Below are 20,178 nucleotides of genomic sequence, written 5' to 3' on the forward strand. Positions count from 1 at the left end.
GACAAGAACTCAGGACTACAGTGGACGCATACAACCCATCGGCCAATAAGTGAGGTATAAGTGGATATCGGCTCCATATACAAATCCCCGTCAAACTCAGGTGTTTTGTATTTAGAGACAATATCCACCCACCTCTGCCATGTTGACGTGTAATGTGTTTGTCATTGCAGCCATATAATATGACTTTTTATCACATCACCGTGATTCATATACAATCAGTAAGCTACAAACGTCACTTTAATATCGATTCGCTCAACCTCGGAAATAATATATTTTCATATATATTACCGAAGGAATTTTTTGATAATAAGTTTGCAGTTGTCCACGTGGAGGCTCGAACCAGCGGAACAAGAACTCAAGACTACAGATTGGTCAGAAAGGGTTTGGTTCTATAGAGCACAAGTTTACATACATAAATACCGCTGTTCCCCTCCCATGATGCCCAGGCTCCCAGCCACCCCTCGCCCCTTCCACCCAGAAACACCTAGCTACACTCCCTAAATCCTCTCTCATTCTGTTTGTAAAAATGTATGCAGTGTTACCAACATTTCATTTTGACTCCAAAGCCTTGCACCAACCATCACAGCATTTTTTTCCAATATTTTGATATTTATACATATATCATAGATCTTTGGTCCCTTGGGCCCAGTTGTGACAATAGTGTCGATGTCCGCATATGTGCATCTGGATAATCACGATAATACTGCATATGTATACAAATAAATATTATATATATAAATGTTTGTGCAAATACATGACTTGAAATAATCGTTTCATATCTCAGATGAGTATGTAGTTTAGTTGACCGTTACTGAATTGTCTGGTACTGAGTGTCTGGTACCAAACTGTCAATGCCAAAATTGTCAAAAACCAGGTATCCGGTGGAGATGTCCGGCACCGAATTGTCCAGTACTGAGATAGGCATTCCTTTTTTGGCTAAATCATTAGTAAACTCACAAACACATACACGCAGTAAAATATGCTTGTCTGTGAAAAACTTGTATAGGACAATTAGTTAGGTTCTAATGAAAAGTTTGTGTGTGTGAATTAGGTACCAAGTTAGGGGTATTACTGCTGTATATGAAAAGCTCATAGGTCTAAGTATTTTATGAACTGCAATACACAGTAGATGTTTATTAATAAGTGTAGCTGAGCGTTGGGAAGAACCTTGTGAGGATTATTGGCTGGTGTCTGGCATGTTTCTAATTCATCAAACTGTATACATGTTAAATCGTCAGGTATTCACCGAGCCATGGTATCCTGCCTCACAACAAGACTTTGTGAGTCGTTTGCCAAATGTCAGGTTCCAGGAAGCGTGTTAGTACATGCGTTTCTTTTAGGCAGAGTCCCGGGTGTGAAGGGATTGGGTATCAAACAGCTTATCATTGAAGACAACACTGAATATTACAGGTCTTCAGTAAAGACTCATAGGTTCTTCAGTGATTGAAGACTGCTGTTTGAGAATCATTTTAAAAAGCAGATTGTTCCTGATATATCTCACTGATTAGCATTTATTTACATTGTGTGAACATTGCTGTTTGAAAGAGTAGGTCTCTCATTTTTAGTCAGCATTCCCAGGAAAGGGTCTCGGGTCTCTCAGACTAACAGACCTGCTCTTGAAAAGCCAAAGTTAAAGGACTAAGCAAACACCAATAGGGTCTCCTCTATCAATCTTTTATGTCCAGTCCATTTATCTTACATTGTGTTCCTCTTTTATCAGGAGAAATACTTACCCAAGTATAAGACAACAGATTCTGTATTTCATTTATGCACTTGTTTTAAGGAGAGGGGTTTTGTTGCCTTCACTCACCAGCGTCTTCAGATTATTCAGCTGAACTCTTTTTCTCTGGTATATAAAGATGTACCTAGAAATTACCATTGCTGTAATGGAATTTCACCGGCTGACACGGGACTGGACTTTGTCAAAACTTATTTTTGACTTCTTCAGATGTTTGCTGAAAAGGTTGATGTACTGGGGAAACTGGAATTAGAAATTGAATTAGTTGAATAGAGGACTTTAATATGATTGATCATTTGGTGAACATTGCTATTCATTTATTCCATCTCTTGTTTCTTGCAATCCAGTTATGTTAGATTTTTGTCAAATAAATTATTCTGAGAAACACTTTTAGCTGTAGACCTGACTGAGTGTGAGAGAGAATACGTATGTGTATGCAGAATGTCGTTAGCAGTAACATTTTTATGTGGTCACTATCTAGCTATCAAGAGATGGGACTTCTCACTTTGTAGAAAAGGTAAGCAATGAAGTTTCCTCTGCATTATATTGATCTATTATCATCGTAATGAAATATGAATTACTGTATCTTCAACACAAAACTATGAGACTAAAAAACTCCAGGAAGTTCACGAAGCCATTGAATGAGCACATGCCATACATATATGCGTTATAATTTTTGTTGCTTTAACATCGGCTCCATGACGACCAAGCTACTGGCTGGAAGGTTGGAAGTAATAAATCAGACAGTGGGGCACCACCGTTGCTGTTTGTATGGCATGACACACTACTGGCTGGAAGAGATGGAAGCAGCCAATCCAGAGCAGAGTACCAACTGCAAGTTACTGAGCGGCTTGTAGCTCTGATGCTTTGTGAAGTCTTCCCCTCTTTTTTTATGACTGATTTTAATTAAAGTTTACTGATGCTGTATATTCTTATAACCTATTCTAATTAATGTTTACTGATACTGTATATTCTTATAACCTACTTTTGTGAATTAATCTTTATTTACCTTTGCGTATGTACTATCACTAGTGTATTAAATATTTTAATGTGCACTTATGTGTCTCCTCTCTCTCTCTCTCTCTCTCTCTCTCTCATATAAGGACAACTTGATTAGTTTTCACATGTATTCTGTTAGCCATATATTTTTAAGCAGGTAATTTACAAGATGACTTTGAAATATTATAAGGCAGTCAGTTATCGGGTGGGGTTCCATTCTGAGGATGTGATGATAAGCGAAAATCGGCGATTTGGGCTTATCGGCACGAAAAGCGCCGATTACCGGTTCTCAGTTTAGGTATGTAACTGCGCTTCACTACCCAATTATCGCATTGCCAATAAGTGGAAACTGGCGATATTGGCGCCAAAATTGCAGATTTTTGTCGCTAAAAAAGTGCCTTAAAAAGGGATCAGCTAGCACCAAGCCCTCCGTTAGCTGGGACAGCCTGTAGTATTTTAGGATGATAGTTTGGGTATATTTGGTGTCTGAACTATTAAAATAGGCAGTGAACTATTAAAATCGGCAGTTATAAGCATTTTAGTTTAAGTATAAAGAATTTTATTTTGTTTGACCTATTAAAATAGGCATTTATGTATAAGTGTTTTTGGAGGGTACCAATACATCGCTGGATTTTTAACTTATTGCAGGTGGTTGCAGTCCCTAAGCCCCTGTGGATATGGGGAGGGGGTTGACTGTAATTCCTACTACCTCCACTACAAGTAGACACTGATGAACATATTTTGCCATTTTCCACTGCTTGCTGAACATCTCCACCAGGAGACTAGCCACTGCACTCCTCGTAAGGAATAAAGGGTAGGACCTACCTCAGCAGAACTACAAAACTGGTTACTGTACATCTTTTTTTTCTTCAATGTTAAAATAAATAACTATACCTTAGTTTAACCAGACCACTGAGCTGATTAACAGCTCTCCTAGGGCTGGCCAGAGGATTAGATTTTTATTTTTGCGTGGCTAGGAACCAACTGGTTACCTAGCAACAGGACCTACAGCTTATTGTGGAATCGAACCACATTACAATCAGAGAAATGAATTTCTATCACCAGAAATAAGTTCTTCTAATTCTTCATTGGCCAGTCAGAGACTCGAATGTGGGCCAGCAAAGTGCTAACCAAGAATGGTACCCACCAACTAACGAGGAACTTTCAAACAAAGAAAGTACCATACATACAGAAAGAAAAAAGTCTAAAATTAAGCCAGGCATAGCATACATACAAACACATACACCCATATGCAGTAAAAAAAAGGTGTTTGGCTGCAGCATGCTAGTGGGAGACAACCCCTACTCACCTACCTTCCACTAGTTAACCACCTTATTACCAACCCTGAGAGACCCTCCAGCTCATGTTGAGGGATACTTCTACATAAAAGGTGATGATTTGTATTTCCATAAGATAAACTAAGATACAGTACACTAATTTTCACTTACCACATGCCATAGTCAGTTCATTCAACCAAAACCCATTATATGGCAAAACCATACAGGGCACACTATAATTACACAGAGGCAAGTTCTTAATCCAGCCATAAAACCACAAGACAAGCAATTTGCTGAAACATACTGTAATCAGAAATGAAAGTCACAGCCTACCTTTATCATGGGTATCAGCATCTGCTCTGTCACTGGTTTGATGAAAGTTCCCATTACCACCTCCATCTCTCTGAAATTTGCAAAAATAAGATAATCTTTCAATAGAGAAAAGGATTATAATCACAGAAAGGATGAAATCTGGAGCAAATATAGTAAAGTAGGTTTTCAACATGGATAATGGTAATTTCACAGAACTGTTACATAGGTTAACATGTCCAGAAAAATACAACTGATATTATGTTCACATTGGTAAAAACAATTACATATGTCAGGATGCTCATTTTTTTTATACATATTACGATGATAGTAGATCAATATAATAATACAGTACACTATAAATGGATTTTGTAAGTAAAATAACATTTTACTGATATTTTGCTGTGTATTTTCATTAAATTGGATGTGTATACTGAGAGAGAGAGAGAGAGAGAGAGAGAGAGAGAGAGAGAGAACAAAATATAACTCATACACTAGAAGGTAGTACATAATGCATCCAACCTACAAGCTGTGTGACTGGCTATTACAACCTTCCAGCCATCCAGTATTGAGAAATTTTGGTACCCTGCTATGTGATTAGCTACTTCAAACCCTTCCAGCCAATAGCATGTCATCATGGAGAGAGAGAGAGAGAGAGAGAGAGAGAGAGAGAGAGAGAGAGAGAGAGAGAGAGAACTGATATTATGTTTACATTGGTAAAAACAATTACAAAAGTTGGGACAATCACTTTTTCCATACATTTTGAATGATAGTACAGTAAACCCCCTTATTCACGGTCTCACAATTCGCTGACTCACCTACTCGCGGATTTCTCTATGGAACATATATACGCATTATTTGCTCAAAATCCGCCCATTCACGGTATTTTTCATCGAGAAATATTCACTAATTACTGTATTTTCATCTCATTTTCATGACTAAATGCACTTTTTGTGATAAAACTATTAAAATACTCAGGTAGTGCTTGAGTTACAATAGTTCACCTTATGATAATTTGATTTTGCAGTGTGGCAAGCAATTAATACCGATAGGACAATATAAAATATTTTAAAATTTCGTGTGGGCACAGGCAGCAGCATACAATCAGGCAGTGAGAGAGACCAAATTACAAAAGACCAACTTCTTTTCCTCCAACTCTTTATCCCATCTTCTAGAAAAAAAAAGTAACAGAGAATGATAAAAGTATTGTCAGCAACGTTATACTCTTGCGTAAATGCATACAGCCATAAACAACCGAATGAGAAACTGTTGTTTTATCACCAAATCGGATAACAATAGCCCTTTTGCTTGTATTTCAACCACTGTACGATAACACACAATTACCGTAGGTTATAGTACAAATGACGTTAAGTAGAATAGGACTAATATATTTTTACATTATACCCTTATTCGGTATGAATAAGAGATCGGCAAGGAAATATACTGCTAAATTTATGCTGCAAGTTGTAGCTGAAGCTGAGAAATTCAGCTGAGAAAACAATGCTCAAGCTGCTAATGACTATAAATTATCGTGCATCGGCAACATGGATGAAACTTGAACTGAAATTAAAATTGGAGACAAAGTATTTTAACCAGAACTACTGGGCATGAAAGAATACATTACTGCTATTTATACGCCGATAAACGATAAATGTGTAATGCTCGTACTGTGATGAAATCAAGTGAAAGTGGTGAATGGAATCTTGATTTTTTTTACATAAAACAAATGCCTCCAAACGGCAAACGTCATCTACTAACGAAAAAATAGCAAGAAAAACGCTCTGAACTGAGTTATGTGCGGCAAAATAAACACTGCGTAAACATTTCCAAACCAAAGCATTCATCGCAATTTATAATACAAAAGCAATATAAGAATATATATAATGTATACAACATTATTAGATACAGTGAAATAAGGCATAACATTTTAAAAGATCCATGGAAAGGATGCACATTCGTTATGTTGATGTTTTTATAATACAATATGTGAATATAGAGTACAGTACAGTATAATGCAGGCTACACTACCGTACATGCCTACAATATACCATAGTGTAGGCTAAGCCAACTCTTGTTTGTTATTCAATTTCTCTTTGTATCGAATTATCATGAGTCACTCTGCATGAACCTCCAGAATTAGCTGATATAAATAATCACTATGCCGTGTATGTATAGAGTATACTTTATAGTGTAAGGTCGACTACCACACATGTATACATGGCACGAATACCCTAGTGTAGGCTAGGCTATATTCAAGATACGTTGTTTCCAACAAACGATGGGTTTATTTGGAACCTAACTCCATCGTAAGTAGGATAATACCTGTATAAGCACTTTTAGTGTTTTTTTTTTTTTTGTGTGTAGTTGACCTATCAAAATAAGCATTCCAATTTGCCTTTCGGCACAGGTTTCAGATTGAGGGGTGGCATGAGGTGGGCATGAAATGTAATGTAATGTAACGGACCTTGGGTTTGTATAGTTACGAAAAATACAATTTACTTTAAAAAATTGTGCTTTGTTCTAACACGATATACAAACCGTCGGTCCTTTACATTAGGAAGACTCACTGGTTGGAGGGAGGAACATTAGGAAGACTCACTGGTTGGAGGGAGGAATCTGAGTGAGTCTCTATGAACTGACTGGAGTTCACCACACCTTGTCTTCCCTTCCTGGTCAATAGAGCGAGGAAGGGAAAACTGCCCCTGACAAAATGATGCCCTTACTGATGGCACAGCATCACGACATTTCGCAAAAAAATAATTTGTTTGATAGTGGCTTCATAAAAATGATCGGGTTGTAAGAAACGTGGGATCAATTGTCAGACTTCTGGGTCCCTTTGCATGAAAGAGGAAGCATCAGTTCATGCTAAGTAGGCTAGGAAGAACTTGGAGTCAGTGACATTAAGGCAATCACAAGCATTGGGTTTGTCTTATTGTCATGGTCTCCTTCCCCCCACCCCCTTGCAACGGGGAGGAGAGGGGTTACTTCTATAATCCTGGACAGAAATAGAACGGAAGCTCCAGCTGGGTGCTTACCTGCATTGACCACCAGATCCAGCATGTAACGGCACGTCCCCTCCCTGCCCATGGGAAGAGAGCCTAGATGAGGAGAGGGAAGAAAGGCCAGTCACTCTACATTCATTCTCCCAATCACAACTGTACATCTTAGGCGAGATGCAACCTGTCCTGTTAGAGGAGCTGGGTAAGCTACACAACTTGTTGAGCAGCCACCACAGGACCCAAGGAAAAAGCGTCCAAGTACTTGTGTGCAACTTCCCGAAGGTAGAAGGAAGTGAAGGTGGTCTGTTGGGACCACACACCTGCCTTCAACACCTTTAGAACCGACATGTTCTTCCGGAATGTGAGGGACGGACTAATGCTGAGGACTTGTGAGCTCTCAGATCAAGCGTACCGGTATCGTCTTCTCCAGCAGCAGACTATGCTCTCCTTATCATCTCATGAAGCCAGAAAGAGATCATGTTCTTGGACACTTCTTTCTTGGTTGAGCCAGTACTAACAAAGAGTCATCAATACTCAGGGCGGAGACATCGAGTCCTCTTCAGATAGCGCCGCAGCACTCTAACAGGACACAGTAGCATCTCGTCTGGTTCATTGCCTACAAAGTCCTCTAGGGAGGGCATCATGAAAGACTTGAACCGAGTGTCAGGGACGGAAGGATTCTGAATCTTCGCCACAAAATCCGGGACGAAATCGAGCGTAACAGATCCCCATCCCCTCGACTGTTTAACATCAAAGTTAAGTCCATGAAGTTCACCAACTCTCTTTGCCGATTCTAGGGCCAGCAAGAAGATGGTCTTGAGGGTCAGATCCCTGTCTGAAGACTCTCGTAAAGGCTCATACGGTGCACAAGTCAGGCTCCTTAAAACGAGTCACATCCCAAGCAGGGAGCCTGAGATCCCTGGGTGGGCAAGATCTTTCAAAGCTTCTCATCAGTAGAGAAATCTCAAAAGAAGAGGAGATATCTACTCCTTTCAGCTGCAAGACTTGGCCAAGTGCAGCACAGTTGCCTTTTACAGCTGAAACAGAGAGAAGCTTCTCTCAGCAAAGGAAGACTAGAAAGTCCGCGACCTGCTGAGCAGTAGCTCCAACCAGAGATACCCCATCCACGACACCAACCACAGAAGATGGACCACTTTCCCTGGTACACCGCTGCGGAGGATCGTCTGAGGTACCCGGCCATCTCTGTTACTGCAAGACACAAAAAGCCTCTTGCTTGCAGATGGTGGATAACCTCCAGCCATGAAGACACAGGGAGTGCACTACCTGGTGATACCGCTCTATGTGGGGCTGACACAGCAGGTTGGGCCAGGAGGGGGAATCTCTCTCAGCACCTCGGAAAGGAGGGCTAGCAGGTCGGGATACCAAACAGCCTGTTGTCACTTGGGTACCACCAGAATCATTCTGAGATTTAGAGTGATCATCGCCTGGTTGATCACTCTGCAAATCAGACAGAACGGAGGAAAAGCATATACATCGAGGCTGTCCCACAGGTGCTGGAACGTGTCCTCCACAGCGGACCGTGGGTCCAGCACGACTGAGCAGAAGACCTGGAGTTTTCTGTTGTGCTGGGTGGCGAACAGATCAATGACTGGATGCCCCCACAGGTCGAACAGCCTTTCCGTGACTTCCGAGTGAAGGGATTATTCGGTTCCGATCACCTGATTCTGGCATCTGAGCTTGTCCGCCACTACATTCCTCTTCCCTGGAATGTACCTGGCTGACAGCTCTACCGAGTGAGCCACGGCCCACTCATGCACCTGCATCGTCAACTGGTGGAGAGGGAGGGATACTAGACACCCCCTGCTTGTTGACGTATGCCACTACTGTGGTATTGTTGCTCATTAGTTCCATGGAGTGTCCTGGAACTCTTGGAGAGCCAGGAAGGCTGACTTGAGGTCCAGGATGTTGATGTGAGGGTGCTTGCCATCTCAGTGCCACTCTCCCGAAGTCAGCAACTCCTCCAGGTGTGCGCCCAATCCCTCGGTTGATGCATCTGAGAACAGCAGCATGTCTGGAGGGGGAGTATGTAGGGATACTCCTATCAAGAGGTTCCTGTCGTCCATCCACCAACGAAGGTCCTCTCTCACCTCCTCGGAAAGAGGGATGAGAAAGGAATGGGGTCTCGGGACTGGGGCCAATACTCCTTTAGTCTCCATTGTAGAGACCGCAGGTGAAGACGCCCATGAGGTACCAGCTTCTCCAGCAGCAACAGGTGATCAATGACGAATTGCCATTGCCGAGCTGGCTGCTCCTGTTGAGACTGGAACAGTTGTGCTGCCTTCCGGAACCTGCTGACATGAGAGTCCGAGGGAAAGACTTTTGCTGCTACCGTGTCTACCAGCATGCCCAGGAACTTTATCCTCGGCTTGGGGGGTGAGATCTGACTTCTTGAGGTTTACCACAATCCCAAGCTTGAGGCAAAGCCCAAGGAGCCAATCCCTGTCCTGCAGCAACTGCGAGTGGGAGCCTGCCAGGACCAGCCAGTTGTTGAGATACCTCAGCAGACATATCCTGTGTGAATGGGCCCAAGCTGATACGAGAAAGAACACCCTCGTGAACACCTGGGGAGCGGTTGAGAGCCCGAAGCAGAGTGCCCTGAATTGGAAGACCGTCTCCCCGAGGATAAAGCGAGGTACTTGCGAGAGAACGGATGAATGGGTATTTGGAAATACGCATCCTTCAAGTCCACCGTAAGCATGAAGTTGTTCTCCCTAATGGAGGCGAGCACGGATCGTGCCGTCTCCATCGTGAACGCGAACGAATCAGTTCAGGGTAGAAAGGTCTATGACCAGTCTTCAATCCCCTGTGGCTTTCTCTACAAGAAAGACAAAGCTATAAAAGCCTGGGGACAGATCTGACACAACTTCCAATACACCCTTGCTCAGCATGGCTTGCACTTCTTGCTTTAGTGCGGAATCCTTCGGTGAACCTTGGACGTAAGTGCAGAGATGGACCAGAGAGTTGGTGAAGGGGGGCTGAGACTTGAAGGGTAGTAGATATCCCTTCTGAAGGACATCCACTACCCAGGTTCTCAGTTCCGTATTGCTGCCATGTTGCCCAATGGCACGACAGGCACCGCCCTCAACCTTCGGCAGCAGTCGGGGGGGAACGCCACCTATAGCGTTTCCCCTTCTTCTTCTTCCCCTTGCCCCCTTTACCGGATTGGAAAGCAGGCTGAAAGGGGCGGGTAGACCCACCCTTTCCAGAGCAAGATGATGGCTGGGTGTTCCCATGGGATCCCTTCGAAGACTGGGACTTCTTAGGGGCCGAGGAAGAGCTAGCCTGACCTGAGGGCCTGGCCGCAGTGGAACGTGAAGACCTGGAGGTCTTGGCCACTGCCTGTTGAACAAGGTGGTTGCTGTCATCAGCCCGACGCTTGTCCACCGCAGCCTCCACCAACTCTGTAGGGAAAAGAGAGGTAGACCCCAGCAACAGCCTGTTCCACAGGGTCATTGCCAACTCGGGCCCCACGGACCTGGCGAAGCGAGAAAAAACGGCGTCTCTCCCGCTTCAGGACCAGGTTGGCCCACAGGTTCGCCATATGGTGGGCGAGGTAGGAGATGGCTCCACCTCCAGACTGGCACAGTCTCCCAAAAGCGGAGTCTTCCCCAGGTATGATAACGCCCGAGGAAGCAGCCACTTTGGATACTGTGAATGACCACAGATCCAACCAGGAGACTGCCTGGAAAGCTGCCATGGCGGTGGCTTCCAGGGTTGCAGCCTCTTGCTACGAGATAGAAATACCCTCTGCAGTAAGTTGCTGCAACAAGAGACCTGGGCCTAGACAAACCAGGTCCGGGTCAACCTGCTTAGGCGGCAATGCCCTCTCCGATGGCGTATAGAAGCGCTTCTGACAAAGCAAAGGAGGGGAAAGCAGCCTGTCAAAGCAGTTCAATAGCAGGGAATTGTCTTGCCCAGACACAAGACCATTCACTTGATTGAGGACCCCCTTGGCAAGCGTGGACCACGGCAGCCCCACTGAAACCTTGGGTTCCTTTTTCGGTGCCCAAAAGGATTCGAAGCGCAAAGGACAATTCACAGATGAGGCCGTGGTCCCTTCCCTGAGGTCGTTGTGCTGAGGAATCAGCACAATTACCTTGGCAAAAGCCCTCTGTATCTCAGGGTTTCCACTCCTGGGGAAGAGGACCCTCGAGTCCTTCCAGGGTGCAGTCCTCCTGATCTACTCTCCCTGCAGGAGGAGAACCTCGACAGACCCCTGTGATCCTTCCTGCACCATGCGGGTGTATGACCTGGCTGATCCGAGGACCGAGCCAGGTACACCCCAGAGGTAGAACTCTGGGGAGATAACTTGCCGGAGTTCTTCCTGCGAGGAGGATCGGGCGCCCCCACTGGTCTTGCTGGCAAAACCAGCAGGAGCAATGGGCCGGGAGCCGTCACCAACCCATGGTGGTGATGGCAACCCGGGTCGAGGAGAATGCTTTCGCCTTGGTAAAGCGTTCTTCTGAGGAGAGCAGAGCACCTCACGCGAGTTGAGCCATGCACTCGGCTCCCAAGAGCCAGGCTGGCCCCATGAACGCGGCCGGGGACCGGGAGGAGTCGAGCGCGTGGCTGGCTGGTAAGAACTTGCACTGTCCTCTAGATGCGCCCCAGTCTTCTTCAAGGTCGAAACCTCTTGGGAAGACTTAGCAGGGGACTTCTTCTCTGTCTCACCAGGTGTCGGACCCGAGGGCCTGGCACACCTTCCTGGGAATGCTTGGCACTCGAAGAAGTGCTAACAGGAAGAGTCGGAGCACCTGCTTGTCCAGACTCTTTCTCCCATCCTGTGCCCGAGTCAGTACAGAGAGGTTTCTCCGGTACCAGACCAGGGTACCCAGGTACTTGGCGCGGCTTGCGAGCAAGTGTCCGACACAGAAAGGCTGGCCTTAGAAGCAGGCTTCTTCGGCACAGCGGAGGGAGTGCAAACCGTGGTCTGCATGCCCTCGGCTACCGATACATTATTATTATTAAAAAAATAGTTTAACCAGACCACTGAGCTGACCATCAGCTCTCATAGGGCTGGCCCGAAGGATTAGGATGAAATGACAAGTCTAGGTTAAGAAGCCTAGCACTGGGACCTAATAGGTCACTTGTCAATGATGATGAATGAAAATGAAATTAAAAGTTGTAAAAAGGCATACGCTTTCTTACTGGAACACACACACACAATAAATAAATTTAAACTCATGCTTCCATACATACTCACTAAAAAGGTATATAAAAATTCAAAATAAATTAGGTAAAATCATAAAATTTACTTGTTTTAAAATTGGTTGTTTTTTTTTATATTTATATTTTTCCAATTAATTTGCAGCTTCTCATAAACATTAAAATGGGTGCTACTGAGAACGTTGAAGATTCTGACAAAATTTCTTCTATCAGTCTATTTCCAAAATTTGATAATCGCTGCAGGTTATATTTTGGACATTCACACAGTATATGCTTAACTGTTATCAGCACATTGCAATCTGGGCATTTGGGAAGAGGGCCACATGGACTGTTCATTAAGTGTCCATGTGTCAAACGAGTATGGCCTATTGACAGACGTGTCAGAATTACTTGTGCTTGTCTTTCTCTCTGATATGACGAACTCCATTTTCCAACACTGGATTTTATCTGTTTTAATTTATTATTTTCAGGTTCTTCATTCCACATATTTTGCCATTTTTTTTACAAGGACTGTTTTTATATATCTTGTATAGTCACTGATAGGGATGTCTACATTTGTTCTTGTCATGTGGACCGTTTCTTTAGCTGCTTTATCAGCCACTTCATTTCCCTTAATCCCTAAATGGGCAGGGATCCAACATATTTCAATATTTTTTCCCTTATTATACAATTTATGGAGAGAACTTTATATGTTGTACAATATTATTTTTTTTATTATAGCTTTGAATAACTTCTATAGCACTTCTGGAGTCGCTATAAATTACAAAATTATTATATGAGACTTCTCTTATTATTTTTATGGTTGATACTATTGCACATAACTCAGCTGTAAATACAGAGGCTTTGTCTGGAAGAGAGAACTGATATGTTTTGTTTTGGGATACCGCGGCATATCCCACTCCGTATTGTGACTTAGATCCGTCAGTATATATTGCGTAATGTGGACCTTTTCGGATTATATGCTCTGCTGCATGTTGTCTATGGTATTCTGGAGTATATGAATGATTTTTTGATAAATATTTCAAGTGTGTACAAATTCTCATTTTATTCATTGTTCAAGGAGGAGGCGATTTTATTATTACAGGTAATTGTATATGTATATTTAGCGACTCAAACAATCTTGTAGCTCTAATTGGGAAGGCTACCGATACAACTGACCCAGGGGACAACGAATCAGTTCCCTGGCCCGTGGACCAGGGAGAGCCGACAAGAGATCCCACTGCCTTCCCTATGGAAGAAGGCAGTCTCTTAGAAGTCTTGGGACTTCTTTGAGGGGGGAAGGACAGGCTTCTTCTTCTTCGGCTGGCGAGCCTCAGAAGAAGAAGAAGAAGAAGAAGGGGTAGCAGACGACTAGGACGACGAAGACAAAGACAACGACACCTTCCTAGACCTCTTCTTTGACTACTTCTTCGTCATCTTCAGGATGGCAGTCAGGTCCCCCATTCACAAGGGAACAGCAGCCAGGGGAGCCAGGGAAGCAGGCGCAACCTGGGTAGCGGAGACGTTGGTGCTTGGGCCAGCAGTTACCGGGGCAGGTGGAACAGCGCGGGAGCCAGGAAAGCCAGAAGATGGTGCATGGGTTGAAGGCACGGGTGGAGCATGAGCAGGAGTCAAGCTGGGCTGAGAGTCAGAGTAACCAGGAGCCGGAACTGAGTCGGGAACAAATGTTGGTCGGTAACAGTAGGAGCAAGCACGGAGATGTACAGCACCGATGACATGACCATTTCGAGGGGCCAGGCAGAGATAACGGGGCCAGGAGCCAGCAGCACGGCATGAAGTGTGGCAGGAGCGGCCAACACCTGGGTGCCCAGGTGTGAGGCCACCATCTCAGACAGCTTGCCAAATGATGTCACGGTGATGGTAGACGCAGTGGATGTGGTGGCTGCATGCGTTGTCACCGGAGCGTCAGACAGATGAGATACCAGGCCCTCTAGTGATGGAACGCCAGGAAGACCCAGGTGCAGCCAGGTAGAAGTGAGGTCAGATACCTGGCCACCGACAGACACTTCCACTGCCAAACCTGGAGAAAAGGTTGGGTCAAAAACGGAAGCTTCTACTCGCTCCGGGGCAAAGAATTCACCCCCCAAGCGAGGAGAGGCCCCAAAGAGGATGTCCTGAGCATCTGCTCCCCAGCGGCCTTCCACACCCAACGAAATGAATGAGAAAGGGGAGGGGGAGTCCTCACCCAAGGGAGAAGCAGCAAGAAAGGGAAGCTTGCCAGGAGGGAGAAATGATCCCGACGGGTCAGCCACCAAGGGAGTCGTCTGGGGCGTATAACCCTCAAACGACGCCTTGGCGGGCTTCCATCGGTACTGTCTCCTCCCCTCAAACTTCGCCTACTGCTCAGACCAGGAACAACACTGGTACAAGGAGAAGCACGAGAACACACACATCCTCTGCAGGTGGGGCAAAGGGCATGTGGGTCCATACCTACGCTTGAACTAAAAGTATTGCACTTCTTCCCTCCCATACCTGGACATACACACTGGGGGACGGAGGGCTTACAGGGTTTGTCAACATTCATGTTGCTAACAGCAAGAAAAAACAAGAAAAATCCCACCGGGAAAAACAGCTCAAAGGTGGTCAGGGCAGAGAGCGAGAAAACACGTCTGCAGCGCATGATGGCTGAAAGCTAATTGGAATGCTTACATCGGGGCAGGCACTACTCCTGCCTCCCAGACAGTACTTAACTGCCTAACCACCCTGTTCGAAAGTTCAACGGCCATTTCCAGCTCCGCCGAAAGTAATTCCTAATGTAAAGGATCGACGGTTTGTATATCGTGTTGGAACAAGTGGAGTCTCCTTCACTGGGGGGTCTGGGGGACAGAGCCCCATGGCTAAGTAACACGGCCTACTAGGTTAGGTTAGGTTAGGGTAAGTTAGGTCAGTATGGTTCCTTTTATAATAGATTTCCTTAGCCAATCCCTTCTTGAACACATGGCTCCCCAGTGTCTCTAGCAGGTTATTCGAGGAACCGTTCCACGCAGTCCGTGCAGAGGTAGGCCTAATACTTAGAAAATACAATACCCATTAACGCTAAAGCCAAAGGGTACAGTTTCATTACTAATCCAACAATTTTTCAAGACCCAAAATTCTGTGGGGTAATTCTAAGTACTAGCTCTGAGCCTGTTTTTACTTTGGAAACAGGTTTTTTCTACAGTTTTAGGGCTTCTGAAACTGGCGGTGAGTGAGTTCGTTGTTGGCTAACTCAACAGTAAAGAGGGACTGTGGGAATTCCGGGTTTTGGGTGAGGGAGAACACAGAAATGGAGTAGACATGTTTACGTTGGGGAGGCGCCCTCTGGAGGGGAAAAACGAGAGGGAGCCATTCGCCAACAGGAGGGAGTTAAATACATTTCGCCGTGTTTAGTACTGTATTGGCATCAGGGGGATGGAATGTCCCTTCGCCATGCTTAGTACTGACATTGGGGGGATGGAATGTCCCTTCACCTTGTTTAGTACTGACCTGGGGGTTGTTACCCATACGTTAACAAGTTATTGCCCTTGCCGGATGGGATATGAACTGTTCCAAACAGACGTACCCATGCTCTCTCTTGTGAAGATCGCGTATAGAAACCCCTTGTTGGATGGACTTCAGGGGTTAATTATAGGTTAATTACATTCGTGTGACAAAAATTGAAGATAAATCCACAATTAGCAACCAAAAACCCGTAGATCTAAGTAGTAGCTACACAGCAGCGATTTCCTTCTAACTTGACTTTTTCTACAGTTTTTTGGTTGCTAATTATGGATTTACCTTCAATTTTTATCGCATGAATGTAATTAACCTGTAATTAACCCCTGAAGTCCACCCAACAAGAGGTTTCCATATGCGATCTTCACAATACAGAGCATGGGTACCTCTGTTTGGACCGAATGGTTCATATCCCGTCCGGCAAGTGCAATAACTTGTTAACGTATGGGTACCAGCCCCATCCCGAGCCAGTACTAAACACGGCGAAGGGACATTCCATTTGGCCAACAACAAAAAAATACACCGCCAGTATCAGAAGCTTAAAAGTGTAGAAAAGACCAGTTTCCAAGGTAAAAAAAAGGCAAGGAGCTAATACTTAGAATTACCGGTTCCTTTTATAATAGATTTCCTTAGCCAATCCCTTCCTGAACATATGGCGGAGCCTGTAAATGACCGTGGGACCCCACTTTTGGCGCCCAAAAATCGCTATAGAAAACACGGCAAAAAAATTGCACCCTCTGTGCTTCATGATGGTAATGAAAAGCATGCTTTTGTTGGTGTTGCCCAAAGAAAAATTAACTGAAAAACTAATAAACGGTAAGGGGGGCCCTGTTGGGCACCGGGGTTTTGGGTGGGGAGAAGCAAAAGTCAGGTTTCCTGCTGGCCATAACGTACAAAAATCCCTAGTTTCTGACCCGCTAGTCTGCATACAAAAGGTTGTCCCGCTAGGCTACAATCATAAGGCTGACCCGCTAAAGTACATACGTGATGCTGACACGCTAAACTACATACATGAGGCTAACCCACTACACTACATGTGTGAGGCTGACCCGGTACTCTGCACACAAAATGTTGTTCCGCCACTCTCCTTACACCAGGCCCTAATGCATCTACTGAAGCCGCTAGGCTAGGGTACTTGCAGCCTATAAGAACCATGGTTAGGCTATTCTAGGCTATTCCCTACCTACATCAGGGCGGACAGAAATCGCTAGCCTAGGCTACCTGTGGCCTTCATAAGAAACATCGGCTAGGCTATTCCCTACCTCGCTACCTACATTAGAACGGGCGTTAATTTTGTAACAGTGATTTTTTAACATAGGGTCCGTTCCAAAACATAACCTAACCTAGCAACAAAACAAATGTAAAAAGGCAGGTAAATACTCTGCTTACCTTATTCAAAGTCTTATTGTAGACAGTTGGGAAAGTAAATCAGATGTCAGGCAGCTCTTGAGCAGATAGACGCACCTAACTAAATCCAAAAAGGCCCGAAATGGACACGGAACACCTTCTAGGTATCGCTGTTGGGAACAAAATCAAATCGTGACTTTCCATCTGGCCAGTTCAAGAAAGAAAGAACGCGTGATTCTGGTGTTGGCCTAAGCCTCTGAATCATATAGATAGAACACAATGTGATTGGTTCGAAGTACAGTATTTAATCCGTAAGCCCTAGGGCATGACCTGGGTCAGCCTGAGATACAATTGGATGGAATTAAATTTCCCGCGATCAGGTTGGGGCGACGAGTGGCAGCAGCCTCAGGAACTATGGGTTGAGAGGAGCGCCGCACTTGGGCCATCGGAAGAACTACGGGAGAGTGGTGCTGTGTGACACCGTTCACGTCAACTTGGTACTTAGAAAAAGTTATGCTCTGCTGGAAAAATTGTCGTTCAGGAAAATCAAGCAAATTGTCATGCAAGTTAATTTTTGGGTAGAATCTGGCACGCTGAGCAACATTTATTCTGTGCACTTTTTCATTTAGAGTCGTTGTTAACGAGTTATGGGCGCGTCCCTCGGTCGCCCAGAATACCCCATGGCTCCCTAGTGTCTCTAGCAGGTTACTCGTGGAACCGTTCCATGCAGTCCGCGCGGAGGTAGGCCTAATACTTAGAAAATACCATACCCATTAATGCTAAAGCCAATGGGTACAGTTTCATTACGAATTCAACGCTTTTTCAAGACCAAAAATCCCGTGGTAATAGCAATGCTTTATCGAAAACCCTTGGCAATACCATCTAGGGTACCAGGGGCCTAGTCAACCTTGGTAGCCTACTCGGATACGTCTCCCACTAGGATGATCTAGGCCTACGCTACCAGCTTATGCTACGCTAGCCAAAACACTGTCTAATAGGTCTACTAGACAAACCTGACAGACTAACTGAATCTGTTCATGTCTTTTTGGGCCGAGACTGAAGTGTCTAGGCCTAGTTCGTAACCACTTACCTTCTGAAGATAATGGTCCGGGTCCAACTTCGAGCCTGGTAGACTTGAATCACCGACACCCAACCGTAGCACATAATATCCAGAGAACCCTTGGAGGAGGATCATAACCATACCCAGCAGCAAATAGATGCCATACTTTCGGCATACTACCCTAAAGATATTGAAACTGACGATAATAATAGCACGGGCAGGTGCGATAGCCATGACAGCCTGTGCCTCTTCCCCTTGATATGTCAACAAACCTCCTCAGTCTTGCCAACACCATTCACAGTTGAATCATTCTCAAAATATAATCTGTGCATGCATTATCATCTATTAATGTCTACCTCTCCGGTGCTTCTGTTTAAGAATTTTTATACCCGCCGTTACTTTGCATTATAATTGTAAGGCATTAGAACCTGTTTTATTATTTTAGGTCTGCAGCTGGCATGTAGGGGCATGGGTACTCTGGCAATACATTGCAAACTTGGTACTTTGTTAAATTTACCTTTCTGTTGTCACTTTACAATATATAACGAAAATTATGATAACTAATGATTAGCTAGAGCTATCTTATGATGACAAATAGTTATTATACTAACTAACTGCAAACCGAGCAAAGAGGATACCTGAACAGGACCTCTCGCGTTCGAGTCATTGGGAGATGTTAGGAGGAGACTGCATCAATACAACCTCATGGATATAGAAAATTTCCTTTTGTAATCATTTTTCATAGCCTAGACTGAGTTTCTGAACCACAGATTTCACCTTCCTTTTATCCAAGATCTTACTGTAACATAAGCAGTAGCAATAGATGTTTGCCGGAAGATCTACAGTAAGAGCTGACTTCGACCAGAAATTAAATAACATAAAAGATAAAGTAAATGTTGGTTTGTATTATGTTTTTTTTTTTTCTCGTACTTTTACAAAGTACAGTAAATAACTAAAAACTATAGCAAAGGAACAGGATTAAATGAACTTGCAAAATTGTCATTGCCAACTAATATGAGGTGTTCGTCTTCACCGAGGAACATTCACTATATTAGTTGACGAATGGCAATAATAATGAACGCATCCTGTTAACAGGGACCCTCTGGGAACAAGAGTACTCAAGTGACATAGACAGTGACACTTGACCCTCATTCAGAGCTACTGCAGTTTCACGGTGGAATGCAACCCGTTCAATATTTCCAGTATATAGTAATGGGAATAACGATAGGTTGCTTTGCATTCCTCTATCAGTGATGTTACAGAATTTAACTATAATTTACACGAAGGATTAGAAATTGCCGTCGATGAACAGTTACGACCACCGACCAACAGAGTAAAGAAGATAACCTTAAAATCTGTAACGGTTATAAGGAAGGATCACACAAGTTTCAGACAGACAACATCTATTTCACGTTAACTAATTCTGGTATCATAGTATCTGTAAGCTGTGTTCAAAGAACAGGAAATATAAGAAATGTTTTGAAGAAAATTACATATTATATAACATTTTTAAGAAAAGTCTTTTCCTTTGCAGTAATTATGTCCATTCGGTGGTTAGCAAGCCTGTATAAACTATTGTCTCTCACTCTGACTTCCGGTGCGCATGTAAAGTGCGCTATTATGAATTGAGGTGACCTAATTTCCACACATCGAATAGCACGCGGCTGTTTACATACACTGACGAATATATATGGGGACAAGAGAAAGGGTCATTTTTATTTTGCACCCGTTTATTAACATTCAGGAAACATTTAGCTTGAACTAGTATTAGTATTATACATAATAATA

At 44.0% G+C, this 20,178-nt stretch overlaps 1 protein-coding gene across 1 annotated transcript in view; it reads right to left on the bottom strand.

Annotated features, from left to right (window-relative positions):
* Positions 1 to 18,689, bottom strand: part of oxt (Xylosyltransferase oxt) — a 242,815-nt gene extending 224,126 nt beyond the window's left edge. Inside the window, exons 1-2 of the mRNA XM_067126572.1 lie at positions 18,421 to 18,689; positions 4,348 to 4,417 (exon numbers count right to left, since the gene is read on the bottom strand). Of these exons, the coding sequence (XP_066982673.1) occupies positions 4,348 to 4,417; positions 18,421 to 18,624 (274 nt within the window). The 5' untranslated portion in view covers positions 18,625 to 18,689. The remainder of the gene's footprint in view (positions 1 to 4,347; positions 4,418 to 18,420) is intronic.
* Positions 18,690 to 20,178: the final 1,489 nt, after the last annotated feature.

Source organism: Macrobrachium rosenbergii, chromosome 3 (genome assembly GCF_040412425.1).
Source record: "Macrobrachium rosenbergii isolate ZJJX-2024 chromosome 3, ASM4041242v1, whole genome shotgun sequence".
In the NCBI taxonomy this organism is placed as follows: domain Eukaryota; kingdom Metazoa; phylum Arthropoda; class Malacostraca; order Decapoda; family Palaemonidae; genus Macrobrachium; species Macrobrachium rosenbergii.